General features: G+C 63.9%; 1 protein-coding gene across 2 annotated transcripts; it reads right to left on the bottom strand.

Annotated features, from left to right (window-relative positions):
• Positions 1–3,046: 3,046 nt before the first annotated feature.
• PLXNA3 (plexin A3) lies at positions 3,047–16,558 on the bottom strand. Of its 2 annotated transcripts, XM_082610238.1 has the most exons (32): positions 15,628–16,558; positions 14,675–15,214; positions 14,027–14,209; positions 12,922–13,050; positions 12,752–12,852; positions 12,371–12,494; positions 12,131–12,287; positions 11,955–12,054; positions 11,666–11,780; positions 11,326–11,526; positions 11,026–11,122; positions 10,705–10,895; positions 10,480–10,625; positions 10,273–10,393; positions 10,021–10,157; positions 9,769–9,939; positions 9,471–9,564; positions 9,146–9,385; positions 8,924–9,067; positions 8,613–8,847; positions 8,373–8,515; positions 8,030–8,286; positions 7,875–7,941; positions 7,634–7,780; positions 7,389–7,548; positions 7,126–7,229; positions 6,791–6,887; positions 6,307–6,497; positions 5,834–6,003; positions 5,148–5,360; positions 4,806–4,956; positions 3,047–4,116 (listed from the first exon to the last, which is right to left on the bottom strand). In XM_082610238.1, the coding sequence occupies exons 1-32, from the start codon at positions 16,480–16,482 to the stop codon at positions 4,021–4,023; spliced, it is 5,877 nt and encodes a 1,958-aa protein (XP_082466364.1). In that variant the 5' UTR covers positions 16,483–16,558; the 3' UTR covers positions 3,047–4,020. The 2 variants fall into 2 exon arrangements, with proteins under 2 accessions (XP_082466364.1, XP_082466365.1); XM_082610239.1 differs by lacking the exons at positions 3,047–4,116; positions 4,806–4,956; positions 5,148–5,360 and adding an exon at positions 5,377–5,584.
• Between the last annotated feature and the right edge of the window lie 3,149 nt (positions 16,559–19,707).

Here is a 19,707-nt window from a genome sequence, read left to right as displayed (position 1 = left end):
AGTGGTCCTCAGCGCGCTTCAGTGGACCCTCCGCCCTTGGGCACGGTTCTCTCCCTGTGCCGCCGTGTCCTCTCCGGTCCTCCACTCGCCAACTCCGGCTGCGTGCGCTCTGCGATCCACCCCCGAGACCCGGGGAGGCGGCTGGACTCGGTCCGGACGGTCCGTGTAGACAGCAAGCTGGGGCAGCTGCACGGCTCACCTCTTCGGGGTCTCAGCTCCCAGAGGTCACTGACGGTCCTCCCTCACCCGAGGCCCAGTTTCTTCACAGCCTGTGTTTCATAAGTTTTGGCTGCGTTTAGGGGATTCTTTCAAGCCAGTGCGGGGGAGATCCGGTCCCTGTTCCTGCATGTGCGTGAACGGAGTCCGCCGGCACAGAGCCCAGAGAGCTCTGACAGCGTGGGCTGGAGGGAGGGCGATGCTGGTGCTGGGGATGGTGGCGGTGGGCATGGCGACGACGGTGATGATGGAGCATCTCCCCCGCCAGCACGCAGCAGCTCTGGTGGCTACAGAAAGGGTCTTTTTCTTTCTTTCCTTTTTAAAAACCATTTTTAGGACTTTAATTATCGATGGGGAGCTGAGAATCGAGCACTTTCACGCCACTGTCCCTCTGCCTCCTCCCCAAATGGTTCTCCTCTACTCACTCCAGAAACTGTGCCCTCCCACCACAATCCTGGTTTCCCCACATCTATGTCACCATTACGTTAGTGTCCCGCAAAAATAAAAACCTCAGTGTGTGTGAGAAGAGCAAACAACCCAGAAACACTAGGCTAGGAATTTTGTAGTTTACTGGCTTTGTTTCAGATCAGTGAAGAAAACTGCTGGCACACCTGGCTCAGGGTCTGGGCAGGGGGAGTTAGCTCCCTCTAAAATATCCTGCGATCTTGGAAGCTTTACTTCTTCCTTTGCAATCTGGTTGCCTTTTATTGATTGCTCTATCTATCTCCTTCTAATGGGCTGGTCCTTACTTACTATTTTCATGCCAAGTGTTTTTGCTTGGATAGCAGACCTTGTATGTTTTACCTTGGGTGCTGGCTATTTTTGTATCCGTAAACATACTTGAACTTTGTTCTCAGATGCTGCGGTTACTTGGAGACAATTTGATTCTTTAGAATCTTGCTTCTAAGATTTGCTACATGGCACTAGAGCAGCTTCTAGTATAGAATTAATTATTTTCCCGCTACTGAGGCAAGACCCTTCTGAGTGCCCTCCCTCAGGCCTCTTGAATTCTGAGGTTTCCATTCTGGCCAGTGGGGACAGGTGCTCATCCAGGTCCTGCTTGAGCCCTGAGCATAGTTACCTTTAATCCTTCTTGGCAGCCCTTTCCCAGGCCCGGGGCGGTTTCCTCACACACTTGTGCTGATCAGCACCCCCGATACTCCAGGGGGACCCTCTGCAGACCCCCAGGATCCTCTCTGCCGGCAGCTCCCGAGCTACAGTACCCCAGGCTCTAGGGCCCAACGTCAATCTGATTCTCCCTCCCTCACCCAGCAAAGCCCAGAATCAGCCTACTGCCTTGACCTGACAGATGAACTGGTGAAGCTGCCAGGTTGCTTTAAAACATGTCAGATTGTGTCACTCTTCCGTTAAAAAGAATCTCCAAAATGGACTCTTAGGGACAAAGCCAAAGAACTTACAATGGCCTGAAAAACCAGACGTGAGAGACTTCCCTGGTGGCGCAGTGGTTGAGAATCCACCTGCCAATGCAGGGGACACGGGTTCGATCCCTGGTGCGCGAACATCCCACATGCCACAGAGCAGCTAAGCCCATGTGCCACAACTACTGAGCCCACGTGCCACAACTACTGAAGTCTGCGCACCTAGAGCCCGAACTCTGCAAGAGAACCCACCGCAATGAAGAGCCCGTGCACTGCAACGAAGAATAGCCTCCACTCGCCACAACTAGAGAAAGCCTGCATGCAGCAACGAAGACCCAACAACGAGGACCCAGTGCAGCCAAAAAAAAAAAAAAAAAAAAAGCCAGATGTGATCCAGCCCGTTTCCTCTCCAATCTTCTCCATTCCCACCTTTCGCTTGCTCATCCTGATTCAGCCTCACTGGCTTCCTTGGCCGTGCAAAAATGCCAGGCCGGGGGCTTCCCTGGTGGCTCAGTGGTTAAGAATCTGCCTGCCAATGCCGGGGACATGGGTTCGAGCCCTGGTCCAGGAAGATCGCACGTGCCGCGGGGCAACTAAGCCCGTGCACCACAGCTACTGAGCCTGCGCTCTAGAGCCCGCGAGCCACAACTACTGAAGCCCGCATGCCTAGAGCCTGTGCTCCGCGACCAGAGAAGCCACCGCAATGAGAAGCCCGCGCACCGCAAGGAAGGGTAGCCCCCACTTGCCGCAACTAGAGAAAGGCCGTGCGCAGCAACAAAGACCCAACGCAGCCAAAAATATAAGTTTATTTAAAAAAATAACATGCCAGGCTGGCTCCTGCCTCAAGGCCTTTGCACTGGTTCTCTTCAGTCTGGAACCCTCTTCCTCTGGGGATCCCCCTGGCTCACCCGAAAATCATTCCTGGCTGCTCTATTTAAAATCGGATCCTGCTTTCTCCCCACCCGGCTTACTTAAGAGGGTAAGAGGTAGGAGGTAGGTAGGAGCACAGTGACTGCAGTGCACTTGGGACAGTAAAGAGTTGTCAGATATGAAGGCGTTTGGGGGCCATGAAGCCCTGGATGGTTTTGAACAGAGTGGGGGCAAGGTCCACCGTGTATGTTAACAGGGTCCCAGTGCCTCCCACGTTGAGGAGAGGCAGAAATGGGTACCCTGGCATCCAGGCAAGCGACAAGGGTGGCTTGGACCAGTCGGGGGCAGTGGAGGTGGGGAGAAGGGGGCGGGTTCTGCATGTGTCTTGAAGGCGGAGCCACCAGGACTCACTGATGGATTGGACGTCGCCCTGGAGCACCTCAAGTCCTCAGAAACCCTGCAACGAGTCGCCCTTCCCCCCATCAAGGGCGAGCAGCTCATGCAGAGTCCGACAGCCTCCCCACCTGCTTCCACGTTCCGGGGAGCAGCCACCTGCCCCGAGGACAAAGCCACACACTGCGTCCATTTCTCAACATTTAATTAGGAAACAAAAATTAGAGGGACAAAGAAAACCTCATGCAAAAAAGAGAAAAAGGGGCCAAGTGGGTTTCCAGGAGCGCGGGCTGGGGCCGGATTCCTCTGAGGAGGCAGGACAAAGGAGTAAGGCACTGCTGCCTCTGCCCCTCGGGGCGGGCACAGGACAGGGCAGCGGAGGATGAGGGGTCCGGACGCGCAGACCACACCGAGAGGGTTTGGCAGCAGGGCCCAGAGAAGGGGGGGTTCGGTGCTCCCAGGCCCAGCTCACGCCCTGGCAGGAGCCTGGTTCGAGCTCTCCAGGCGCTCAGAGAGAACGGGGCCCCGGGAGGGGGTACAGTCCCGGCCCGAGAAGTCTGGAGGGGCTGCTGCAGTGGCCGCAGGGGGACCCCTTGGCTGAGCCACCGTCCGAGGGCAACTTCGGTGCCTCACCCGCCCCAAGGGCTGCTGGTGCCGAGGCCCCATCCTCAGCATGGGTGGGGCCAGCCAGGGCAAGGGGGCGTGGCCAGAGGCTAGGCCAAGGCTGACCATGTCACAAGGGAGCCGGGAGGACTCAAAGAGAGAAGGTGAGTGAGGCTGGCAACCTCCGGGGGGCGGGGGAGGAGGGGGCGCGTATTTACAGATGGAGATGACGGTGAGGTGGAGATAAATTAAATAAATAGGTGGTTGGGGTATAAATAGCAAGGAGGGCAGGGGCGACCACAACCCCCGGCACGAGGGCAGGAGGGCGGGGGTATTGCTGCTGCCGGGGTGGGGGGCTTAGTCCGGTCACCCCCTCCCCACGCAGGGCCCAAAGCAAGGCACTAATGACGGGAGCCCGGCTGTGCCAGGGGCATCTTGGCCCGGTGACCTCATGCCACCCAATCCAGGGCTCAGCCCCGGGACCCAGGCAGGAGACGCCCCTCTGCACGGGAGGACGGCTCAGGAATGAGAAGTCCCCTCCTCACGGGGTCCGCCTCACTTAGCTGTTGCTGGACGCAAGGCCGATGATCTGTTCCAGCTTCTGGCGCAGCTTCTGCTTCCGGCAAGAGGCATCTCGGTCCAGAGCGGTGAGAACCTGCGGGAAGAGGCCCCGAGCCGGGCTCTTGAGGGGCGGGCTCCTCCTGGCCAAGCCCCACCCCCACTGCCCCCCTTCCCTGACGCCCAGGGCGGGGTTGGGGGGGCCCTCACGCGTGTTCCAGGACCCGTCTGGCACTCGGGGGCCCCTCCCGAGCCTCCTCAGACTCTGCAGCCGGTCCCCCCTCTTCTCTGCCACCTCTTGAGTGTCCCAGGGCCACTCAAGTGCTTGGGCCACGTCTCCCTCTCCAGCTGCCCGTGGCCCCCCTTTGGGGAGCTCATCCAGGTTCGGGGCCCCGTCCGGGCCCACCCATTCTCATCTCCAGCCAGGAATCCAACCCTGGAGCCAGCGCACCTGTCTTCCCTGACTCTCCAGCCACAAACCAGGCAGGTGGGCTGACCCCGCCCACCTTTGGCCCCAGCCAGTCATCAACCCAGCCCTCCATGTGCTCCGGGCCCCTAACTTCTGCCGGACCAGAACTTTGCGCTCCAGCCAGTGGCTTCTCTACTGGGTCCCTCAAATCCCAGCATCTACAGAGAGTGTCACCTGTGCCACCTTAAGAGCCTGGTTGGGGGAGGAACTGTGAGGAATCCAAGAGCTGGGCTCGCTGACCCCCACCACGCCCCTGCCTTTGCCACCAGCTGTACCCTCAGAGCCAAAGAGCAGGGGCCTGAGGGGGTGGCACGCACCTCCTGGCGGTACTTGGTAACGTAGAAGTAGAGCTCACTGAGCGCGCTCAGGACGTTGAAGTCACTGGCATGGAGACGGGACTGCTCCACCAGGTACGCGTCCATGTCCTGGTCGCTGATGGACGCCATCTTGGATATGTCCCGGTAGTACCTGTTGGGGCCCCGAGGAGGTCATGCCAGCAGGCGCCACAAAAGCCAAAGTCCCTGCCCCGGCTGCCAGGCCAGCCTCCGGGCCTCCTTCCTGAAGAGCAGCCAGCCCGTGGCGGCGCAGCTCTTGCCCCCTCGCCCAGCAGCTGTGTCCCCTGGGGTCCCGGCCCCGCCTCCCCACACACTGGGGCCCACCTCTCCACCCAGCTCTTGTAGCTGGGGATGTCCTTGGCGTAGAGCAGCTTGTTGGAGGGCGAGTCCTTGCCCAGGCGGTGCTCGGACGTCGAGCAGGAGTCCATGAAGGTCTGGGCCACCACCGACAGGCAGGCGTCCGTGATGCTGTTCTTGTGGATGTCGAAGACGAACTGCGGGTTCTTGATCACGTTCACCCAGAAGCGCAGGGGCAGGCTGGACAGAGGGACAGAGGCCCGCAGCTCCCGGTCTCCCCCGCACACCCTCCCGTCCGTGCTCACCTCTGCGGGCCCACAGCCGGCAAGACTGTCGCGCTGACAGGCAGCAGCCTGACTTCAAGCAGCGAGAAGTCAGAGTGCACGGCCTTCCGTCCTCAGTGAGTTTCAACGCGCCCCCCTCGCACGGCTAACCCCTGCACCGGGCTTCCGGTTATCTCTGCCCTGTGTCAGCGGTATCACCAGGTGAGCAGCAAGGCCCTGAGGGCCAAGGGCACCTCTGGGCACTGGCCACACTACCCACACCCCACCCGCCCAAAGCCCTGGCAGAGCTCTCTGTGCTCGGCGGCACCATCAGTGCCAGGTCTCCTGCCAGGGTGACCAGCCAAGCCCCCAAGGGCGTCCTGACCGTGGTCCCAGAGCCCCAGCCAAGCCTCCTCACGCCCCCGCCCGCGGGCCGGTGCACGGCAGTACCAGTTGCTCTTCCAGGTGTGGCGCACGTCAGGATCGCTGATCTGCCGCTGGTCGGCCTGCTCGTCCAGGAAGTCGAACATGTACTTGATGGCCAGGGGCAGTGCCGAGCCCCGGTGCGCCGTGCTGAAGACACTCTCGAAGAGGTCGTCCACGAACTTCTGCAGCGTGCCCTGCAGGGGCGCAGCAAGGACACCAGCTGACGGGGAGCCAGGGCGGGACGTCCCCACGGCAGGACAGATGGGGACAGAGAGGCGTGACAACGAGCAGGGCTTCTGTGCTTGGCCAGCACCCCTCAGACAAGCTTGGCCTCGACCTCAGGGTGGCAGTTCCCATAGCAAAGGCGTTGAGCAAGTCCCCTGGGATTGGAACAATCCAGTGGCCCCTTCCCCAGGCAGCCCAGGCCAACCCCAGGGCCAAGGCCGGGCTACAAGGCACGTGCACTAACACCAGGGTGGCGCGGGGCAGGCCCACACCTTGGTGGCCAGCAACCGCGTCAGGTAGATCTCCGAGACCATCTTGCTGCCTCGGTCTCCCTCCCGGTGGTCGGCGTGGTCGTGGTTCTTCACCAGGTGCCACAGCTTGGTGCCCGTCTCCTGGTCGGGCGTGATCATGGGTGCCCGCGAGCGGAGGCTGTCAGGGCTGCTGGCCGTGCGGAGCAAGCTCTCTGGGGCAGAGGGTGGTGTGCCCCTTAGGCCAGCGGGGCCACACCAGCCAGCGCCATGGCTCTCTCTCCCCTCCATCCCGGGAGCCCTGCAGGCTGAGGGGGCCCGTCTGCTCTCACGGGCCCACCGCACTTCTAGGCTCGAAGGAACTAGAGACCTCCTGAGAGCAGGGTCCGGGGGGCCGCCAGAACCAAGCTGGCTGCTCATACGGGGTGGGGCTGGGGGTTCCCCACGATGGCCGACACAGCCTCACAGGGCACGGGGCCAGCAGAGACCCCACACCGAGGACGCCTACCATAACGGCTGAGAGAGCGGGTGAAGGTGAACGAGTTGGCCATGTTGTAGGCTGACACTTGTTTGGGCACCAAAGCCACCAAGGAACCGTCTGTCACCTGCAAATCCCAGAGACAGAGAGGGGGGCAATGTGGGAGGCCGAGAAGCCAAGGGGCCTGAGCCACCGCCTACCCCGGCCCAGCAGGGCACGTGTGGGGCAGCTCCCACGGCTCCCCGAGGGGGGCCTGTGGTGCAGGGGCCAGAGAGGGGAGGGGCCGGGACCCCTACTCCTGTGGCCTCGGGGCAGGGCCATGGCTCCCAAGGGCCCTGGGAGTGAGTGGACCTCCGGATGCTCACCTGGTAGTGGGCCAATGAGTTGACCCTCTTCCAGTCACACTCGATTTTGGTGGTGACATCCTCGTCCTGGAGAATGATGCGGGCCATGCGGCCCTGGCGCCATTCTGCGGGCCACAGGCAGCTCTGAGGTCCCGCTCCGCGTCCCCTGGGACCCTGGGCCCACTGCCCTCAGAGGACAGAGCTCAGGTGGGGAGAGTGAACGCCAGCTAAGGTAACGTGGCCACAGGAGGTGGGGAGCCAGGAGGAGAGGGCCGGGGCCTCACCTAGGTCCATGTCCTCAGCTCTGGGACGCTGAGAGTAGGGGATGCCCTTGTACACAGCATCTAGCAGCTTGTCTTTGGCCTGGGTGACGCTGTCACAGTTGAGAACCTTCACCGGGACCTGAGCGCTGCCCTCGCTCTCCGGGCACACACAGTGCAGGGTCTGAGGGTGAGGGGGACCGCAGGGTGGGTCCTGGGTGAGGCGTCCCCTCAGGCCCGATGCCCTCCCCACCTGGCCCCCTGCTCACCAGCGTCTTGTAGTCAATCTGCTGCCGGATGAGCTTGTCCTCGCTCAGGGAGTAGCGGGCCTCGCCTGTGATGGCGTCAATGGGGCCCTTCTCCATCTGCTGCTTGATGGCGCAGTAGAGCAGGAAGAGTGGCTCCCCGGCGCACTCCTGCAGCCAGGCCGGGACACAGCTTGCCGCCCGCCTGCGGCCGACCGCTTCCTCACATCCCCTCGCCCCCCACTTGCCCTCTGAGCGCACGCACCTTCAGAAACTTATGCAGCAGGAAAGTGAACCAGTTGGTGAGCATCTTCTCAGCCACTGACTCGGTCCTAGGGTGAAAGGGGTGCTGGGGCCCTGGCCGGGCAGGGCTGGGACTCCCAGGGGAGGGGCAGGACTGGCGCAGGGGGACCCCAGTACCTGCGCAGGAGCAGCTTCGGGTGGTTCTTGCTCTCGAGGTTCTTCTCGATGAGGTCCGCCAGCAGTTGCTTGAGCAGCCCCGTGGCATAATCGAGGCGGCTCTGCAGGGCCACCATAGTGAGCGAGGCCACAGTGCCACGGTCGCGCATGGAGAAGCTGCTCTGAGCCTCCAGAGTGTGGATAAAGGTGAGCACGAAGGCGCGGCTGTGCAGCAGCTGCCCAAAGAGACGCAGGGCCTTCTCGACGTTGGGGGGTGTCTGGGGGCCGGGGGGGGACAGGGCATCTCAGAGGGTGGAGGTGGCCCTGGGGTGGAGGGCATGCGCAGGCAACAGTGGGCACTCACATCCAGCTCCTTGAGCACTGGGTGGGCCTCGATGCCCGGGAAGAGCACACGCACGGCGTAGGTCCGATAGTCCAGGAAGGGGATCTGCACGCCATCCATGTGGTTTGTCAGCTCATTGATGTCTGTCTGCAGCTCAGCGAAGGCTGGGGAGGGCCGGTGAGGGAGAGTGAGGGGAGAGTGAGCAGCGAGGGAGGAGGGAGCCCCCGCCTCCTGCCCCACCCCCCACCCCCATGCAGGCACCTTCCTTGCATTCCAGGGCCACCCGGGACTCCAAGTTGTCCATCTGCAGCTGGAGGCGCTTGAGCGTGCGGTCGGCGTCCTGAGTCTTGCGTTTGTAGGCGACCAGCACAGCGCTGATGGCCAGCAGCAGGAGGCCGCCCCCCACCGCCAGCCCCACCACAGCCGGCAGGCTCAGCGCCCGATCGGCCGTGATGTGCAGGGTGCCCAGCCAGAACTCCAGGCCGCCCACCAGCACCTGCAGGGACAGGCGCCATAAGCTGACCCCGACCCCGCGCCAGGCTGCTCTGGCGGCCTCCCTGCCCCCTACCCACCATGACCGGCTGCCGGCCCGTCTGGCTGGGGGAGTCACACAGGAGTTGCGTGTCCGAGACGGTGAGCGTGCACGGCTGGCCCCCGATCAGCACCGTGTAGTTGAGGCGGGAGCTGCCAGCTGCCGCAGGGATCAGATTCTTGCCCTGCAGAAAGAGAGCACTGCTGGCCAGGGCTCCCCACCACCCCGCCCCTCCCGCCCTAGGCGCCCACCACACCGGCACCTTCAGCACCACGTGGGAGCCAGGCTTGACATCCAGGACCCCGGAGGGCCCAAGTGGCTCGAAGCTGGGGTCGGGGTAGTAGGTGAAGGAGGACCAGTTGAGGGAACGGGCTGTCTGCACGTGGTCCAGCAGGAAGCCGAACTCGTCAGGGTGCTCACCCTGCGCCTGCGGCTGGGGCCGCCCTAGGAAGATGCCGGGGGCCTTACACAGCATGGCGGTGTCGTTGATCACCTGGCACGTCTGTGGGGACAAAGGTGGGCAGCCCAGCATGTGAGGCCACAGCAGGCAGGGGGTCAGGGGTGGGATGGTGGCAGCTGGCACTCACGTTGGTGGTCTCGATGCCTCGGTACTTGGCCCGGACCCGGGGCTCCTGGACCGTCAGCAGGTGGGTCCCACTCACGGTGATGGAGGTGCTTCCACTAGGTATGGGGGTGAGGGGCCTCAGGCTTCCTCGCCACCACCCTGAGCCCAGCCCTGGAGCGTTATCGAGCCTGCCATGGAAGCCCAAGGCCTCCCCGACCCTGGGTCACCTGGGCACCAGGCGAGGCCCAGGCCGGGCACTCAAGGACCTGGCCCCCAGCCTCCCCTCTGCCAGCCAGGCCCCATTCTCCCGAGGGCCTTACTTGATGATGCTCCAGGTGGGCTCGAGGCGAGTGACGGTGGGGTCCTGGGTGTAGGTGTAGAGGACACTGGGACTGGAGATGTTGGCGCGGTCGATGGCCAGGGTGATGGGGGCCTGGCTCGGGCCCAGCGTGGAGACAGGCGAGATGCACACGATCGCTTCAGCATCCCTCCTATGTCAGCAAGCGGGGACTTGGAGCGGGCTGCCCAGGGCCGCCACCTGCCGGCCCCGTGGCCCCACCTGCAACACTCACCTCACGAACTGGCACTCGCTGTCTCTCACGGTCACTGTGACTCTGCTGCCGGCGTCCAGAGAATGACCGGAAATGGTGATTCGCGTGCCCCCCGAGGCTGGGCCCCGACTGGGACTCACGCGGTCGAACGTGGGCGTCTATGGGAGAAGCAGCCCTGAGGGGAGCGAGGAGACAGCGGGCACCCAGCAGGGCCGGGCCACAGACCCCGCCAGGAAGGAGTGGGAGAGGGAAGGGGGCGGGCAGCCCACGTACCACGAAACTGTAGAGCTGCTCAGACTGCGTGCGGAAGTCAGCCGAGCAGTCGCTGACGCAGAGCTCTGCGGGCCCCGGTGGCGGGCTGGGCACCAGCGACTCCTCCATCTCACACACGATCCTAGGGGTCAGGTCGGGTGAGAAGTCAGGCCCGGGCGCCTGGCCGCAGGCTGTGGGGAGGCCCAGCGCCTGCGCAGCCGCACTCACCTCTCAGCACTGACGTACTCGGCGGGGATGGAGTTGCAGCGCACGCCGGCCACCCGCAGGCCCACGTCTCGGGAGGTGAGGCCCAGGTTCTCGCCCATGATGGTGATCCGGGTGCCTCCCTCCTTGGGCCCCATGAGCGGGTGGATCTGCAGAGCAGGAGGCGAGGCGGGAGAGTGAGCCGAGGCAGTGAGTACCCAAAGGGCAGCGGGTGGTGGGGAGGCCGACCTGGGCAATGCGGGGGTGGCTGCAGCGAGCGCCCTTCTGGTTCGGGTGCATCCAGTTGGTCTTGGGGGCTGGGCAGTGGGCCCGCAGCTGGCACCTATGCTCCGAGATGCACCAGCCACAGTTGAAGCGAGGGTCAGCCTTGAGGCAGAGGCCACAGCTGGGCCGCTGCGCCCAGCACTTGTACAGGAGGGCTGTGGGCATAGAGGGCACCGCTGGGGAGCAGCTACAGGCCCTAACGAAGGGTCTCCCTGTGGGCCCGGCCCCAGCACATGCCTTCTCTGCCCCAGGAGGTGAGCTCCTCAGCCCCATCCCGCCACTCACCTCGGAAGGTAGCGGGCTTGTCGATGGGGAAATCTCCATCCCAGACCACGGAGAAGTCCAGCTCAGTGTCACCATACTCATCACCTTCATAGGAGTACTGGGGGAGAGGGACCCACGTGACCACAGTGAAGGTGCACAGACTGCCCCTCCCCCAGCTCAGAAATCCCCAGCAGGAGACTCAGAAGGTCCCTTGCCACGGTCAGCTGAGGCTTCTAGAACAGTCTGCTGGGCACAGATCTGCACCATGCCCAGCCCTGCACAGCCTGGACCCCTGAGGGAGGCAGGGCGGATGGGCCTCACCGAGGTGTTCTGGCATTGCACGCTGCTGCTGTTGAAGCGGACGGCAGGCACCCGCTGCTGCCGCCCCTGCACCCGGACCACACACTCGTAGTTCTTCTGGCCCGACTGGGGCTGCGGCAGGTTCTTGGCCCGCAGGGTAAGAGGCTGCATGACGCCTGCTGGGATCAGGAGGTCCCCACTGGGCAGGATCTCAGGGCAGCCCTGAGGGGAGAACGGCTATCAGCCAGCTGGGCTGGCACTCGGTTAAGGGCGCTCCAAGAAAACCCCAAGACCGAAGGCAGAAAAGCCAGGGGCCAGCCCGCGCGGAGCCCAGCCCCCTCGCGTGTGGCGCCCGCCTCACCTCGGGGCTGTGGACCCTGCCCTCCTGGAAGGAGCACTCATGGGGGTGGCTGGTACACACGTGGCGGTACTTACACCAGTGGCAGGGGTAAGGGCTGCTGACGCAGGACATGCACCTAGAGGGGAGAGGCTTCAGAGATCACGGAGGAGACCGGGCCTGGCCCCTCACCGTCCCACCTGCGGGACACACGGGGAACCAAAGGCAAAAGGCGCCAGGGCCCGCCTGAGGCCCACACGACACCACGAGCAACAGAGACATGGGGACGGGGATCGGGGGGGCCAGTACTCACGACTGGAGGACGCTGCAGTTGTAGAAGACAAAGTCAGCCCCTGCAAACCTCACGCCACTCTCCTTGGAGCGCAGCTGCAGCTGCACGGTGCGCGTGGCCCCTGCAGCGAGCCCAGGAGAGCCACACGTGAGCCGCGGACGGAGAGCACCCCTGCCCCCAGCAGCCCAGCCACTGACCGTGCCCCCGGGTGAGAGCCCGGAGCTCCTGCAGGGAAGGCGAGGGACAGTGTAACTCTCCGGAGGGCAGCAGGACGGCCTCGCTCTCGGTCACCTCCTCGAAGGCACAGCTCACGCCCGCACTGAGGTCTGGCACGTTGCTTATGGCCACGGTCAGCTGGGGAAGCAGAGGGCTCAGAGCCGGGCGCACCCCAACACGTGTGCACGGGCCTCTACAGCCGCACACCCCGCACCGCTCACCTGCACCCCAGGCGATGTCACCGACACGTTGTTGGGCCGGACCCGCACCTGGACACACTTCCTCAGCTCCTTGGCGAAGCCACGCGGGGCCGAGGCGCCTGGACAGGCCCCATGGCGGCAGCATCTGCGCAAGGTCAGGCCAGTCCCGTCCCACAGCTGCCCCAGCAAGGCCCGGAGCGGGAGTGCAGCGGGGCCCTGGGGGGGGACAAAGGGGACAGCGGCCCAGCCCAGGGCACCAGGCAACCGCATGCCTCGGCCTCATCCCCTGGGGTCCGAGGGATGTCACTCGGGATAGAGGTTCCACTCGCTAGCTGAAGAAAGTAGAAGGGCGGGGCGGGGGGGGCCACCGGGCGCAGCTCGGGGGAGTGGGCGGTTCCTCACCTGCGCTGCAGCACGCACCACCCGCAGTGCGGGTCCCCCGAGCCCAGGCAGGCTGCGCAGCTCGGGTACTGCTCACAGGTCTCCACCGGGAGCTGGCTCACCTGGGGGCAGCTGTGTCAGCACCCGCCCCACCCCCATCCCACCCCCGCCCCACTACCTGCCGGGCCCACCTGCTTCTCGCTCAGGAGGTAGACGTGCCGGTGGTCGGGGCTGAAGAGCAGGTCGCGGAGTATGGGGCTGCCGTCCACCACAGGCACCGTCTCATACAGGTGGGCCTCCTGAGAGCCGTCGACCCGTACCTGGGTCACGAGACCAGCCACCTGACGCCACAGCAGCACCCCACGCACCCGGGCATCCTATTCTCGAGCCAGGGACCCAGCCTGCCTGCCGCTCCCTTGTCCCACAGACCAGGGAAGGAGGACACCAAGGCTGCCCCCTGGAGGCCCTTGGGGGTGACACAGCCAATCCAAAAAGGCTCCCAGGACATAGAGACAGAGATGAGCGTTGTCTAGAGTTGGGGGACAGGGAAAGCGTGAGAGCTAAAAGGGAAGGGATTTTTAGGATGATGGCAACATCCTGGAATGAGACAGCGGTTATGCTTGAGTAGCTCCGCAGACTTACTGAAATCACTCAGGTGTGTGCTTTAAACGGGGGGTGTGTGACATGGCAGTTACACCCCAATAAAGCTGTGACAAATGCAAAACGGGGACCAGGAGGGAAGTAGATCAGGCTCAGTGGCTCCCTTCACAAACCTTCCCCCGGCCACCCCAGACCTCCCCCAGGGATAGCCCGGCATCCCCCAGGTGAGCAGCAGGGGAACGTGGCAGTTGTCCTGACTCCTGTCCCTTCAGAACACCCTGGAACAGAAGCAGCTGCGGCCCTGCCGGCACTGCAGCCCCCGTGCCCATGAGGGGACAAGAGGGCAAAGAGGGTTAGGTCCACATTTGTCTCCTTGTTCATTCGACTGAGGACCCAGCAACGACAGCTCCTGCTCTCCCGGCAGGGAGGCCCGGAGATAGGCCCAGTAGGCCCCCAGAGCCACAGGAAGCCAGCGATTCAGGCCACAGGGGGCGGTGGCAGTGCAAGCATGGGTGGCTGAGAGGCCACCTGTGGAGCACAGCTGGGCTCCTGGGACCCAGCCTGGGAAGTCCCCCTTCCCCCAGGGGTCGGGCCCCGTCCAAGGTGCTGCAGGGCTCATCCGCACATTCTTGAACGCAGCCCTCGCCTGCATCTCAGTCTGCCCGATGCCCACATGCTGAGCGTGCCGGGGCTCACCTTCTTCAGACTGCCGCTGCGGGTGCCGATGAAGACCACAGAATGCTGCTGGTACGTGTAGGCAGCCACACTGGCCATGCCATCAGTGCTGTCGGCGAGCAGGGGCAGCCCCTCGATCACGTGCAGGCCACCCAGCGGCTGGTTCAACACCAGCCCACAGAAGTTTCCATTTATCTGCATGGGCTGGTGAAACAGGAGGAGGACGCATGAGTCAGAGCTTGGGGGCACCAGCTGGACCAAGGCAATGAGAGCCCACGTTCTAGGAGGGAGCAGAATCTGCACCTCGCTCCTTACCAGCCAAGACCAACCGTTTGCCCCGGGACCCCACAGGAAATTGGGGGCTGAGGAGGGAGGCAGAGGAAGGCGAGCAGGCGGCAGCAGGGCGAGCAGGCTGGGCTGGGGAGGGGCTGGTCCACACAGAGAGGTGGTGGGAAGGCAGGCCGGGGAGGAAAGACAAGCAGCAGAGGCAGGGAGGGGAGGATAGGGGCGGCGGACCCCGGGCTAAGCTGTCGTTCCCAAGACCGAGCCCAGGCTGGCACATGCGGCGGCCCAGCGGCTGCTGTACGACCGCCTGGGCTGGCCCCGCAGACCCAGGAAGGGGCAGAGGGCCCAGCCCGGGGGCAGGGGTGGGGGCGGGTGAGGGCTCACGGTGTTGATACAGGGCAGCTCCTTGTTCAGCAGCCAAGGCAGGGCCAGTGTGCCCTCCCCACGGTAGCAGGACTGGATGCGGCGCCGGATGTGGGCGTTGATGCTGCTGAGGGTAAAGAGGCAGAGGATGGTCTGCCGCGGCGGGCTGGCCCGGTTCTTCTGGCCCTGAGAGAAGATGGTGAAGAGGACGTCCTCGTCGGCCGGCACACCCAGGGCCTGGGCCAGCAGCAGGCCGGGCTTGGCCAGGTGGGCGCTCTGCACCAGGCGGTACTCCACGCCGCGCCAGGAGCAGCCGATGGGGAACTCCACGTACGAGTAGAACTCCGAGTCCCCCGAGCACATGCGCACGATCTTGGACGTGAAGAACTTCTCGCCCGCCGTGTCCAGCAGCGTCTGCTGGGTATCCAGCTGCAGCGTCAGGAAGTACACGAAGGAAGCGCTCACGAAGCCGTACACGTAGTAGATGTCGAAGGCCGGGTACAAGGATAGCGTGTCTGAGGGGATCTTGATCTGAGAGGAGACGAACTCGTCCTGGTACACCTGGGGAGCAGGTGGAGGACACAGCCTGGGACGAGGCCTAGGTCCACCCTCGACCTCCCCAACCATGGCCCCTGGGCCCCCGCCACCCAGCCTGGCCCTGCGCCCACAACAAGGCCCCTGGGGGGCTTCCCTCACAACCTCCGTGCCCCCGACCCACGTGGTCACAGGACCCCAGGCCAGAAAGGCTCCAGAGGGCAGGCTGAGCAGCCCCGTCCCAGGACCCGGCCCGCCCTCCCGTCGTCAGCAGCCTGTCCCCTCTGGGACCAGGGCTCTTCCAGAGGCAGAGGCAGGACAGAGTGAAGGTAGGAGGGCACAGGAGCTGGTTCTTCAGAGGGGCGAGAAGGGAGGGGAGGGGAGGGGTCGGGGGCCGGACAGCCCGCACGGGAGGCCGAATAGGTGGGCGGGTCACCCACCAGACTGAACATGTCGGCACCGTCCTCGTCGCCGATGAGCTTTCGGGAGCTCAGGGTGGGGAAGTACTCAGACTTGCCATCCACAGCGGTGCCCACGAACAGCTTGCTGGGCCCCTGGCCCTGCTCCACGATGACACCCGCCATGGAGTCAGGCTCCTGGGCGCCCGACAGGTAGTGCTCCTTGCGGCGGTGCGGCTCGCCCAGCTTGAAAAGGTCGTCCAGCCGCAGGAACTGGCAGATGCCCTGCCAGATGCTGCCGCAGGCCACCAGGCGGCGGGCTGCATAGTCTATGAGCAACAGCTTGTTCACGTTGTCTACAGGCGCCAGGCGGTGGGCACAGACACGCATGCTGGGGGGTGGGTAGCAGCGAGCGTTGTCCTCAACGGGCCCCGTGACGTGGACCCGCAGCTCGGTCAGGTTGGGGGCCAGCTTGAAGACGCGATTCACCGCACCCACAAACACCTCCCCGGTCACCCGGTGCACGGCCAGGTGGGTGAGCGAGGTGTCCGTCACTGAGAAGGCAGGGAAGGGCATGCTGCCACCCAGGGCCCGCCCCACGGCGAGGAGGAACAGCATGAGGAGGCCGACGGCGGGCATGGCCGGCGGCTGCTCTGGGGGTGGGCCTGAGGAGAGACAGGGAGTGCCGGTCAGAGGCCCCCGGCCCAGGGCGCCCAGCCACCTCCGGCCCTGCCTGGCCTCGGGCCCCCAGCAGGCCAAGAGCCACACCACAGAGGGTGGAGGCCAGTCGCCCACCACCATGCCAGAGCCCCAGATGGCGACCACGGCTGGGAGAGAGGAGGGGCCTCCGCCAGGGCGCACGAGTGAGCAGCGAGCGCAGGCAGGCTTGGGGGCCATCAATCATCCCCCACCCACTGCTGGAAAGGAGCCAGGAGGCCTCGCCTCAGCTGGGCCACACCCAAGGGGGCAGCAGAGCCAGATGCTAGGAAAGGAGAAGCCAAACACCAGATCCCAGAGCTGAGGGTGGCCAGCTGCACACAAGACCAACCCAACCGTGGGCAAGCCAAGGCCACAGACGTGCCTCACACCCTAGCTGGGGAAAGGAGAAAAGGTAGGGAGAGAACAATAGCAAATTGGTGTCAGGACACCACCCCAGGACAGAGGTCTGAGGCATCAAAGCCTGAGACCAGATGGGAACCAGGGCTGCCACTTCCACCTTCCTGGCCCCGGCTGCCTCCTCGCCCCAGGGGCCTCTGTCTGCTGGCTGTCCAGAAGGAGCCTGCCATCCAGCCTACCGGCTGCAACACAAAGCCGAGTCGCCTGCCCCCAGAGCAAAACACAGAGACAGACATAAGTCAGGCTCTGCTCAGGCACAGCCAGACGGATGCCCAGGCAGCCCTGCGTAGCTCTCCCTCCAAATCCACAGTTAGCTGGGGAAGGGGAGATGCAGGGGGGCCCAAGGAGCCCTATGGAAGAGGAGCAACCTTCTGAAATACAGCTGAGACATTGGGGAGATGGGGTGGAGGACCATAGGAGCAGTACTGGGCTTGGCTAGGTCTTCACCCCTAGGCCACACCCAGCCCTCGGCCAGCTCCAGGCAGCAAAGACAGCAGAGAAGTGTCGTGGCAGCCAAGGGGGCAGGGCTCAGCGATACCCTCTCAGTGCCCAAGCCCCAAGGGAGACACAAGTTACCCAGCTTGGGGAGGGTGCGGGGAACCAAACCAAGGCAGCAACCAAGGAAAGGGGGGAAAAATGCATTTGCTAGAACAAGGAGAAGACCCAGCTTGGAACTGCAAAGTTTCAGCTCAGGCTGATCATCTCTCTGGGGCTCTTTTGTCAGGTCCGCATCCTGGATCCTTAATGCAAGACCCAGAGAAGAAAGGAAGACGGAGAAGGGAGGCCTCATGCCACCCTCACCTCCTCCACACCACACACGAATACAGGCCTAAGAATGGGGATGGGACACGTCGGGAGGGAGACCTGGAAAGGCAGAATTTGCAGCCCAAGTGCCCATCCGAAACCTCAGCCTGTAACCGGGAGCCTCGGGCATCACGGGCACACCCAGCCTCTCTGCTACGGCCTTGCCAGCAGAGCCCGAGGGTGGGGACAGACACTCGCAGAGACCCGGCTCTGGCGCCCCCTCCCCAACGCCCCGCGCGGTGCTGCCGGCCCGGCTCGCCCTGCCCCCACCAGGGACACCCCTCCCACCCCGGCAGATCCACGAGGACCCTAGTGGATGGAGGCGCCGCAGCAGTCCTTGCAGGGGCCGCTCCTCCGCCACAAAGGGTCCCCATCGGGTCGGGGGCTAGCCGCGGACGGACCGTCCCTACCGGCGCCGGGCACGAAGGACCAGTCAGGCCGGCGCTCGAGAGACAGGGGCTGGGCCCGACCCCTTAAAGACCGAGCCGAATCCCCGCGCTGCCGGAGCCCAGGGCCGCCGAGCAGGCCGGCCCCGCACAGGCGGCGGGGGATGGAGGCCACCTACCTGTCCCTCCGCCGCCGCTGGCTCCGGGTGGCCGCCCGCCGGCCACGTGGACGCGCCCTCGAGCCCCACACCGCCCCGCTCGCGCGCCCCCGCCGCCGCACCCCTCGCCTTACAACTCGCGCGCCCGCGCCGCCGCCGCCGCCGCCGCCGCCGCCGCCGCCGCCGCCGCCGCCGCCGCCGCCGCCGCCGCCGCCGCCGCCGCCGCCGCCGCCGCCGCCGCCGCCGCCGCCCACACACTGGGCCGGCCCGCGGCCGCCAGGGCCTTTTAAACCCGGACCGTACCACCGCGCCGGGCGGGGGCGCCCAGGGAGGGCCGAGCGGCAGGGCTCGCGGGCGGGGGCCGCCCCTCCCTGGGGCCGGGAGAGGCCCAGTGCTTAGCCCGGGCCCCCGTGAGCGGCCCGGGTCCCCGCCCAGCGAGCCGACCCCCCTCGCGCAATGGCCGCGTCCTCGGCGCGCGCCTCTCCCCCGCCACCCCCGCCCCGGCCCGCCGCCTCCCACAACCCTGGGACCCGCGCGCGCCCGCGCCACACACCCCCTAGGGCCCGGGGCGCGCGCAGACCCCGCCCCGGCGCTCGGAGGCGCGCCCGGGGCCACCTGCCGCCGGTGCGCGGCCTCCCGTGTTCCAGCCCTTAGGGCGCACACCAGCCGGGGACTCGCGGTCCTGGCTCAGGACACTCTCCCCTTGACGGTCCTTAATCCAGAGGGCCCGCGGCTAATAACATGCAGATGCCCAGCATGAGGACTTGAGGCTGTCGGCCATTTACACCTGGCCCCTTCCCCAGCCAGCCACCGCGGCCCCGAATCGGAGGTTTTCATTCCCTTGGTTTCCTTTTCCTTTTCTTTTTAAACAGCTTTATTGGCCTATAATTCATCTGTCATGTAAGTCACTCATGTAAAGTGTAACATTCAATGACTTTTAGTATATTCACAAAGTTGTGCAACCATCCCCACTACCAGATTCCAAAACGCTCTCATCAGCCCTGAAGCAAGCCCCCATATACCCCTTAGCAGTCCTCCCAGTCTGCCCCATATGAATTTTAGGATGCGCTTGTCAGTTTCTGCAAAAAAGCCAGCAAGAGTTTGATAGGGATTGACTTGAAGCTGTAAATCAACGGGAGAGCGTCACCATCTTAACAAGATCCTTCCCATCCATGAGCATGGGATGTGACGATTAACTTTATGTGTGTTAACTTCAACTTGGCTAGGCTGTAGTCTGCAGTTGTTTCATCAAACTCTCATCTAAGTGTTGCTGTGAAGGAATTTTGTAGGTGTGGCCAACATCGACAATCGGTTGACTTTAAGGAAAGATTACCCTCCATAATGTGGGTGAGTCTCATCCACTCAGTTGAAGGCCTTATAAGCAAAAACTGAGCTTTCCAGGAGAAATAGATATTCTGCCTCAAGACTGTAATGTAGAAGTCCTGCCTGAGGTTGCAGCTTGCCGACCTGCCCTACAAATTTTAGACTTGCCACCTTGCCAGCCCTCAACAATCTCATGAGCTAATTCCTCAAAATAAATCGTGTGTGTGTGTGTGTGTATCCTGTTCTGTTACTCTGGAGAACCCTAACTAAATAAATATTTTTCCATTTATTCAGGTTTTCTTTATTGTCTTTCAATGACATTGTCTAGTTTACAG

Source organism: Mesoplodon mirus (assembly GCF_964341445.2).
Source record: "Mesoplodon mirus genome assembly, chromosome: X".
In the NCBI taxonomy this organism is placed as follows: domain Eukaryota; kingdom Metazoa; phylum Chordata; class Mammalia; order Artiodactyla; family Ziphiidae; genus Mesoplodon; species Mesoplodon mirus.
The sequence above is the reverse complement of the archived record's forward strand: the minus strand, read 5'-3'. Positions and strand labels throughout refer to the sequence as shown.